This window comes from Saccostrea echinata, unplaced genomic scaffold (assembly GCF_033153115.1).
Source record: "Saccostrea echinata isolate AGI-Se365-2 ecotype Australia unplaced genomic scaffold, CSIRO_AGI_Sech_v1 ptg000025l, whole genome shotgun sequence".
Taxonomy (NCBI): domain Eukaryota; kingdom Metazoa; phylum Mollusca; class Bivalvia; order Ostreida; family Ostreidae; genus Saccostrea; species Saccostrea echinata.
In genome coordinates, this window is record NW_026889774.1 from 18289795 (window position 1) to 18300840 (window position 11046).

At 30.4% G+C, this 11046-nt stretch overlaps 1 protein-coding gene and 1 long non-coding RNA gene across 3 annotated transcripts in view; both read left to right on the top strand.

Annotated features, from left to right (window-relative positions):
- The window catches only part of LOC133192354 (uncharacterized), a 34830-nt gene extending 33644 nt beyond the window's left edge, over nucleotides 1-1186 (top strand). The window contains exon 9 of the mRNA XM_061328369.1: nucleotides 866-1186. Within this exon, the coding sequence (XP_061184353.1) occupies nucleotides 866-1186 (321 nt within the window). The remainder of the gene's footprint in view (nucleotides 1-865) is intronic.
- The window catches only part of LOC133192086 (uncharacterized), a 427629-nt gene that overhangs the window by 273140 nt on the left and 143443 nt on the right, over nucleotides 1-11046 (top strand). The window lies entirely within an intron of this gene.

Genomic DNA, 11046 nt, shown 5'->3' on the forward strand with positions numbered 1-11046 from the left:
GAGGAGGGGGCTCCACACCCCACGTGCCTGTGTTTGTTAGTTAAATATAATAATGTTTAATAAAAAAGGGCTATTAACGCGGATACATTATATTGGACCAACAATGTAGCTGCAGAACTGTAGCGTTGTGGTTTTATATTTTAGTCTTTGACCATAACGCTACAGATCCCATAATGTAAATGTGGTGCAATTTTCGGCGCAAGATTTTCAGCGCACTTTGGGAATGTATTTAGCCACTGTCCAGCATTGGTCAATCAACTACCTTTCATTTCCTAATTCTAGACATATTCTTTAACCAACTTGTATATTTTTTCCATCTCCGAAACCTTTCTAGACCGATAAACTCGCTTACTGTGAAATTTACAACAAACGAGTTTATCGGTCTGTATAGACTACTAGAAAGGGTTAAGAGGTGGAAAAAATATACAGGTTGGTTCTAGAATATGTCTAGAATTAGGGGATGAAAGGTAGTTGATTGACCAATGCTGAAAAGTGGCGAAATACATTCCCAAAGTGCGCAGAAAATCTTGCGCCGAAAATTGCACTTTATCTACATTACGGAATTGTGGTTTGTTTCTATCAGGATGTAAGATTTTCAAAGATACAATGGATTTTTGGATTCTTTTCAAATATGACCAAATTAATCCATCTCTAGGACCTGAACCCTTAGGGAGCCTCAATTTAAAAAAAACATGTATTAGAGATTAATCAGGGATAAAGTTGTTTTTTTTTTGTTTTAAATATCCAGACAGAAATACAAAAAACTCTTTCTGGTTTTCTATAGATACATATGTATATATAGATATTTTTCTGTCTGTTAACTGCATATCTTAATATTAGTACATGTACATGTATATTGTTTCAGATGTTTTTCTTAACGGAAAAACCTCATCTGAAGGCTCATTTAAAGGCAGTCGAAGTTCATCCTTTCATCAAACTTTGTCTTAAGTGTGCGTGGATTTCCACCATCCAGGACAGACCATTATCAGTGACTTTCAAAATGAAGCCAGGTTCGCCATTTTATCCGGACGTTATGATTTCTCGCAATGCTCCAGCCCCAAATGTGGATTATTTAGTGTGGCCCATTGTGTTCTTGTACGACAAAGGTCCTCTCTTATTGAAAGGGATCGTCCATTGCTCTCTTATTGAAAGGGATCGTCCATTGCTCTCAATTAAGATGAAATAAAGTTTAATTGAAATTCTCTGTTTTATCTGTTTTTGGCGTACATGTATATAGTGTATATTCCGACCATTCTTGCTCGATAAGATGGAGAAACTAGCGCCCAGAGGCAGTTCTTTCTGTTTGTATAGTATAAACAACATAACAACGATTTAGCAATCATACCCAGCGGAAGGTTATTATTACGGCCACCTAAGGTGCAATGAGAACAAGAAGTAAACATTTCTTCAATTGACTAAAGTACTCTATAATTTGATCAAATTTCATGCCCTTAAGATAAAGAAACAATAAATATGCATAACTGCATGTTTTGTGTAAATGATTTACACTTTTGCAGAAAATGCTTTTGATATGCTCTGTACTGACTGTAGAACAGCGCAGCTACACACATCAGCAGAGCCTTAAAAAATAAAAAAAAAATATATGCGAAGTGTGCATTAATGTTCTCTCTACAACCATTTGTTGAGAAAATGTCTAAATTTTGCACTGTTAAATGGTAATTTCCAGTTCCAAACAAGGCACTGTTGTCTTTAGAATGAGTGTAAAGAACCATGAAAGTAGTTCCTAAACAGCAGCTTGTAATCTATTTTTAGCACAGAATTTTTCCAGACCACTCCTTTTTATATGGAGGCACATAATGGTCTGAAATGAAGAAACTTAAAACGACAGGCAAAGTGATAATACAACTGTATATTAAATTTATTTTTAAAAGTATATAAACACAATAAAAAGGAGAGTTGAGTGTAATATGTGAACTAAAGTAAAAAAAAATATATATTACATGTATTTAACAGCTGTTTAATAGTGTGTTGTTATAACAAATTCTTCGAGTCTTTGCTTCCAGGCAATGAAAATTGTGCAACATCAAAATTAATTTTTTTGAATGAATGAATTATAAACAAATGTGGTATTTCAAGTATTGATAAGTCTGACACACGTAACTTATTTTAACGACCAGATTTGTTATTATCAACGATGAATCGCAATGAAAGTTAAACATCATAAAATCAATGTGAATTGAATGAGCTTGTTTTAGTACCTATATTTTGTCAAACCATTTTACATTTTCAAATTCCATTACATCCTAGCTCCATTTCAATAGGTACAAAATCCTTAAGGGTAAGTGTAATTAAGGGGGATTTACTGAATAAAAAACATTTTTGACTTTATTTTGTCCATGTTTTCCAAATTACGATTTCACCAAGTAGAGAAAAAAATCAACGTAATTATATGCTTGAACAATACAAGGATAGTGAATATTCAATCATATACTTAGTAATGCTAGAATTTTAAAACTTTGACTATAATTTGAAAAACAAACCCAAGATTGTCATGTACAATATTGCAAAACAAAGAGTTAATGAAACATTTTGCAGATAAAATCAAGACAAATATGCGATCTACTCTCCAGTAATGAATTGTATCATCTCCCATCCTCTAAATTTCGATATCTTTTAAAATTGAGACTGACATAATATTTTTTTTATAATATTAATGGACACCTATGGTTCACAATGCTTACCTTAGTCAAATTGCTTTCTCTGAGTCTCTCAGCCCCCTGTCTCTCACACCAAGTAAATTACACCCCCCCCACCCCCCTCTGTTGCCCTAAACCAGGTTTAGAGTGTTACATTATGTATGTATTGATGACTGCACAATTAAACATAAATTTGTCAAATTAGCGTTCCCCTTTTCTAGGTAGTCTATAAATTTCTATTTAAATTGTAAACCCCATATTGTGTTCTAAACATGACCCCCCTTCCAAATCAACCTACATTGTACAATACACATGAGGACACACTCTGTAAATCTAAATGCATTTAGATGTGGACATCTTTGCAGTGCTACACTGGTAAATGTTTTCCCCTTAATTCTTATCAATAAAATCTCAATATATTGTCTAAGAAAAATTTGGGGATATTATTTTTGACTGTTCTGAAAAACACCTATTAGGCTATTACCTATTGTGATAAATCTTATTTATCTAATTATCTCAGCAAATTGACAGGTGCTCATTTGAAAAAAAAAATATTGTGTTACTCACAGAAAGCTGTGATTTTAGACATTAGTTTTACATATATGTATTTTTAAATTTTAAAGTCTTTTTTTTTTTGTAATGACAGTGAAATAAGAACAACAAGATAAATTTTAAAATACTCAGTCCTTGAAAAACTATGCATTAAAAGATTCACAAAATTGACCCCTATACAAATGTACATTGCCCATTGCTTAAAAATATTGTATCATATCATGTGTAATGTGTAGCAGACAGATAAATGGAATGAATTCTTTTTTAAATAAGAAATCTATTGCAGAGTAATATAACACTGAGTGGAGTTCCCTTATTTTACATTATAAGATTGACATTCTGTCACCAATATTATCTCAAAATCCCTTATGTAAGACATCCCAATGAATAGCGAAGTATAACTGACAAAACTTATGTTTCAAAGATACCACTATTGGGTTCTGATTTAGCCTCACTGGCAAGAGTCTGGGTTTACCATGGATTTTTAGGTAAGAATTTCAATGCAAATTTCATGAGATTTTCCTCAAAGACGTACAAAAATAAAATGAGTTTAAAAAATCATTCAGAATATTCAACAGTTATAAGAAAATTGTTAAAACAGTAACAAATTACGAAACAATATTTATCATTCTTTTCCCTGTTGCCAAAGATGACAAGTCTTACCCTCTGAGTCTCTGCAAACATTGCCCTCTCTTCCAAATTTCAAAGAAACGAATCAAGATATTTTATCAAACTTCATGTGCCGATACATACAGGGGAGAGATTTCAACTTTTATCAACATTTTTTTTACCTTGACCTTTCCTTTGACTCGTCCCCACTTTTCTAACATTTGAATTTAGCATGATTAAATAATTTTCACCTTCCATTCAAAATGACTCGTGCAGAAATCAGTGTTATACCATGGGCAATTAAATGGAAAAGCAGAACCATGCAACAAATGCCTTCATTGGCTGAAACAAGCAGAAGAGTTCTATTTGCAAATAACCTTAGTATTTATTATCTCTCCCTTTAAACGACATAAGCACAACGATCATTGGAATAAAGCTAATATTAATGCAAGGACTAAGTGACGAGATACTGTTCAAAGACTACAAAAAATACCTTATATTAAACCCTTCACAACAGAAGAGATAAGTCACTTTATTCTTCGTGAAAAAAAATAATCAATTCTGAGATTTTCTGTTAATGCAATTTAATTTTTACAAATATAGTACATTGTCAGTAAAGGTAAACGAAATGATGTTTTAAAAATACATTTTACTTTACACTTAATCAAAATGTTATTTTGAAAAATAAATGAGATCTTTAAACTACTCAAAAATAAAAGGGAAGTTTACATCTATTGTGAAATGTGGAAATGTATTGAATCTCTCTCTCTCCATTTTCTAAATTTTTGCTTTGTACCAAACAAATAAAAGTATATATGTGCACAAACTAAATTATTTTTTCCTAGAATGAACATGACAAATCTCAAATGATCTCCTTTTGAATGAAGACGGGTCGGGTGGACGGCCGACCGATTCGCCACTGACCATGGGGCACATCCCACGCATCCTGGTCCGGTGCACACTCGCGGTTAGCGGCCACTGCCCAGAGAGCAGTAGCCACAGGTCGAAACGTGCACGCAAGGACAGGAGCGAGAGGAGCCGAAGATTAGGAATAATGCCGTGCAGTTGAGTCTTGACATCTCAAGCTTTTTACTTGGATTTGGTTTGTGTCTAATGTAATTAAATATCTGGATTTAAATTTATTTGCGCATGAATGATGTAAAGAAGTGAACTTGATTTTTTCTGCATTGAGCATGTGGAATTTTTCTTTTACACCCTTGCAATTTCTATATTTTAATTCCTACAAAAACGCATTGTCAAACATTGTAAAGAATAAGTTTTCTTTAATCTATTTTGATCCTAGAAAAATTGCGATTTATACAGATAATACATTAGTGTGAAGAAAGGAAAATATCTCAAGATTAAAATAACTGAGGTTTACGTAAAAATAATCTAAAAAATATGTGAAACTTAAAATAGGTAGGACTTATTTGATGAAGCCCATTTAATGAACAGGTTATATTTGCAGTACTATGCATGTACATGTACACGTATGTATATGCAGAAACATATACGTGCCTTCATTGCCTGAAACAATCAGATGAGTTCTGCTTGTAAATAAACCTTAGCTAGTATTTACTATCCCACTAACACCCTCTAGAAATCTCGAATTTATACCTATCTCTCAAATGCTTAGCTTTATTCTTGTGAAATTTGCATAAGATAACTCTAGATGTACTCAAATGACCTCCCTTTGAATGACGTAAGTACAACGATAATTGGAATAAAGTAATATTAATGCAAAGGCTCAGTGACGAGATGACGAGAACAAATACTGTTTAAAGACTACCAAAAATATCTTATAATCCCTTCATAACAGCAGAGATAAGGTACTTTATTCTTCGTGAAAAATTAATCAATTCTGACATTTTCTGTTAATGCATTTTAATAATTTTTACAATCAAAACATCACCAACGGCCTGGCCAGGAAAAAACATGATGGGGGAGATAATTGCTTGGGCCGCCGAAAACCTTAGAAAAAGCAGGAAAAAAAGATCAACAGAGAAACGGTAATTAATAAGTTAAAATGAATGAACAAACTGAACTTTTCTGTATATGTCAGTTTTAAAGTTTTTGTCGTTATATAAATGCTCGCGGGCTTAATGACTATTCTAAGAGGCAAACTTGATTGGCTTAATGATATTAATTGCAAAATTGTTTTTCTACAAGAAACTCATTATGTAACTGACAAAGAAAATATTTACAATGCTAGATGGCATGGTTCAAGCTACCATTGTTTTTCTAATTCATCTCATAGTAGAGGGGTATCTTTTTTATTTCATGAAAGTTTACCTATCACTGTACATAATGTACACAAATCAGACGATGGAAGTAGAATATTAATTAATATTGAGTATGAAAAAAATGTTATAACTCTAGTCAATATATATGCACCAAATTCAGAAAATGAGAGATGTAAATTTTTCAAAAAACTTGCATCATGGGTTTCTCAATATTGTTTAAATGAACAAAACATAATTTTAGTTGGGGATTTTAATTCCTTGTACAATGCAAAGAACAAATGTTCTAAAATGATTAATGATTTAAAGTTTAAATTTCGGCTGATAGATATATGGGAAAAAATTAATCCTGAAAAAGAAGGAAATACATGGTGCGATTCAAGTAATAAACCTAAAAGTAGAATTGATTACATATTCACTTCGGAGAATTTATGTTATCCGGTTGAAAAGATATTACTTAGAAAACCTCCAGATGTTTCAAATACTAGAATGAGCGACCATAGATCATTTATTTTTTACTGTACTATATCGAAAAATAATAGAGGTAATGGTTACTGGAAAATAAATACGTCGATTTTACAAGACGTGGAATTTTGTAACATTATCAAAAACTTCTTTGAAGATCTACCTGAAAATATTAGCAACCAAACAGATCCACAAATAAGATGGGAAATGATCAAATATCAAATAAAAGAGCTATGCATTGAATATTCTAAATCGAAAAACAAAAGCGTAAAAAATAGAATTAAACGGATAGAAAAAGAAATTGAAGAAATTGAAATGTCTAAGTCTGATGATATAAATATGATATATAAAAGAAATTTGGAAAAAGAACTAGATAAGTTATATGCATATAAATCAAAAGGGGCCAGGGTGAGAGCCAAAGCTCGTTGGATTGACGATGAAGAAAAAAACACCTCTTATTTCTTAAGATTAGAAAATAAACACCAATCACATAATGTCATAAATAAATTATCAGTGGGAGATAACTGTGTTTATGAAACTCAAGACATTTTAAACGCACTAAGTTCCTACTATGAAAAACTATATTCGTCTAGCAATATATCAGTAAACGATATTAATCAATATTTGCAAGAAACGGAACTTACTAATTACATATCTGATGAAGATAGAGAAAATTGCGATAAAATTCCTGAAATTGAAGAATGTGCAGAAGCTGTATATAATATGAAATTGAATAAATCACCGGGATTAGACGGAATTCCCGTGGAATTTTATAAGATGTTTTGGAAATATGTAAAAGTTTATTTATATGAAAGCCTATTGAGATCCTTCGAGGTAGGCGAATTATCATTTACGCAGAGATCTTCTGTTCTATCACTCATACACAAAAAGGGAGCTTAATAAATCTTGATAACTATCGTCCTATTAGTTTAACAAATTGCGACTATAAAATAATAGCCTTCGTATTTGCAAAGAGACTACAAATGATTATAGACAAACTCATTAATAAAAATCAAACTGGATATATCAAAGGAAGATTTATTGGTGAAAATGCAAGGTTAATACTAGATATATACGATTATTGTGAAGAAAATAATGAAGAAGGAATACTATTGTTTGCCGATTTCCAAAAAGCTTTTGATTCAGTTGAATGGAACTTCTTGTTTCAAACTCTTAAAAAATTCAATTTTGGAGAAAATTTCCTAAGATGGAAAAAAATCTTATACACAAGACCTTATTTTCATGTTAAAAATAATAACTGGTTAACTAGAAAATGTACAATGTCAAGAGGCATTAGGCAAGGATGTCCCGTCTCAGCATTGCTCTTTCTTTTTGCATGCAGATGATTGCACTTTGCCAATGAAAAATACTGAATCCTTAAAAGCGTCTATTAAAGTTATACAATCTTTTGGGAAAATGTCTGGTACTAAGTTAAATTTAGAAAAAACAGAGGGTATTCTCTTGGGACCCCTTAAAAACACACGAGAGGATATAGAAGGAATTAAAATGACAAATAAACCTATTAAATCACTCGGAATTTCCTTAGGACACGACAAAATATCTAATAATGAAAAAAATTGGTTGCATAAGTTTAAAGAATTTGAAAAAATATTAGATTCATGGAGAACAAGAAGCTTAACTTTTTTCGGAAAATGTACGTACAGTTATTAATTCACTCATAGTGTCTAAATTATTATATGTGTTTATAGTTCTCGAAAATCCAGATGTCGAATACATTAAAAGTATAAATAAAATTATTTACAATTTGTCATGGAATAAGAGAGAGAGAATTAAACGCAATGCACTTATAAGGCCAATAAATGAGGGTGGTCTTGGTTTAACAGATATCGAATGCAAACTTAAAAGCGTAAAAGCCGGATGGATCAAAAGGCTATACAATGAGAACTCTACGCTTAGAATTTTTTTAGATAACGCATTAAAAAGTTATGGAATAAACTTTGAATATCTGTTACGTAGTAATATTATAAATCCGAATGATTTCAACGTTTTAAACAAATTCTCGAAAGAAACTGGGGGGATAAGCCGAGCCATATGCCTACATAACGATCGATAAAAAATCAATAAATTCATTTTACAAAAATTTCACTTTTTGTTGAATTAATGTAATGCCTATTACCATTTGCATATAAATTTGACAAAACCTGAATACTGTAACAGCGAAAATGATTCTGATTAACACAACAAAATGACATCACGCTCAATTTTCACAGAAACTGACATAAATTCGATGATATAACTACATTTTTTAAATAGAGTGGGTCATCGTACCATTTTTTTGAGAACGATTAATGAAAGGCAATGGAAAGATGTTGCTTTTTACACTTGCAAAAATTTGGTATGAAGACCCACTCTACATAAAAAATTAAGTTAACTTACTTAAATTTTCACCATGGTCTTAAAAAATTCTAAGTCCAAAAACGCTTGCTAAATATAGAGAACTGTATGCTATTTAAATGGAAATGTTAGTGTGACTCCGTGGTCTAGTGGTTAGCGATGAGCTCTTTAAAGGGACGTTTATTGAGGAAAGTGTTCGAGTCATGCTCTGATTTTTTTTTTTTTTTTTTTTTTTTTTGAATTTTTTAGTTTTAATTTTGTTTTACTTTATAAAAAATGTCTATAGGAATAACATATTTTTCACTGAAAATAAAATATATATATGTAATAATGAACTTATTTACAGTAAATTATTTAAAATGCCGGATAAAAATTATAATAGATATTTGAATACTTTTATTCCCGTTTTATTTATTTTAAATAAAAGCGCTTCTAGATCACCATTATCATTATATACGATGTTAACATTTTTATAATATCTCCACAATAAGTGTAAACACTCAATATGCAGATTAATTAATAGAAGTCCTTACCCATGTTAGACATTTGTGACAGTAAATGAAAGTCAACTGTTTAGCTTGTTTAGAATATAAATATCATTTTGAAAACTACGGTAAACATTAAAATGCTCAAGTAAATTTGAACAATTGAGAAATTTTTTCCAATAAATGTTCTTGCATAGCCGAAAAATGGGCATGGGCACATGGCTCGTCTTATCCCCCCAGATTCTTTACAAGAATATTTTCTGTAGTTTTAACGAATGTAAATCGTTATCACCGCGTAATAAAATTACAGAAAACTTATGGTTAAACAGTTTCATTAAACACGACAATAAACCACTATATCTAAAAAAACTGGGCAAGAAGTGGTGTTCTATACGTAAAAGATCTGTTTACAACAGAAGGTATGAAAGATATTACGGATGTAAAAGAGATCATTGAATCAAAAAGTAATTACTTATGTGAATATCTAATAATGAAAAAAGCAATTAAAAAGCTAAATATAGATTACTGTAATGTAAAAAACACTAATATACAAAAACCCTATTTTTATTTTCAAGGAAAAAGTAGAAACCCAGAATTTGAAAAATCAGGATTTTATTATAAAATTCTACTTTCTAAAAAGAAGCAAAAGCCAATAATGGAAACGAAGTGGTCAAAAGAATTCAATATAAAAAATGGTCAATGGAAAAATATTTATACAGCTAAGATATTAAATGTATTTGATAAACAGATAGCAGAATTCAATTTTAAACTTTTACATAACCAGCTAAACTGTAATTATAATGTAAGTAAATGGAATAAAGAGGTGGGAAAAAATTGTACAAGTTGTGGACAAGTAGAATATATTGAACATTTAATTTTAGAATGTTCGGATTCAAAAAGATTATGGGAAAAAATATCAAAAATATTGAAATTAAATATATCCTGGAAAAATATTGTTGTAGGATTTTTTAATGAGTTTAACAAAGCAACAAATTTTTTTAATAATGTCATATCAATTGTAGGTTACAAAATATACAAGTATAAAATGAAATGTAGATTACAAAATGAAAATGTAAATGCACATGCAATGTTATCTTTTTTAAAATCATCATTATATCAGTATTATTTAGTAGCAAAGGATGCAAAAAGTGTTCAATTAAATTACCATCTTTTAAAAAAGTTAGCTGACCAAATATGATTTTCTTTGTGTATGTATTTTGAGAAGTATATAAATTAAGTATAGATATTCCAACTATGATACTTATTTTATTTATAACAAAATATTATACAATGATATATAAGCATATGTATAGAAATGAAATGTCAGCAATGATATGTATACGTACATGTAATTTTTTTTTTTCATTTAATGTATATTATTTTGTAAATTAAATATTATAATAAAAATACCGATCCAGGGAGCTCCTGGCACCCAGGTGAGGTATATACAGAGGGCTTCTGCGGAAGTTTTGCCTCAATATTTTGTTGCATGTTATTGAAAATAACTATATCATTTATAAAAAAAAAAATTTTTTTTTACAAGTAAAGGTAAACAAAATGATGTTTCAAAAATACATTTTACGATACACTTAGTCAGAATATTATTTTGAAAAATAAAGTACATCTTCAAACTACTCAAAAATAAAGAGAAGTTTACATCTATTGTGAAATGTGGAAATGTAT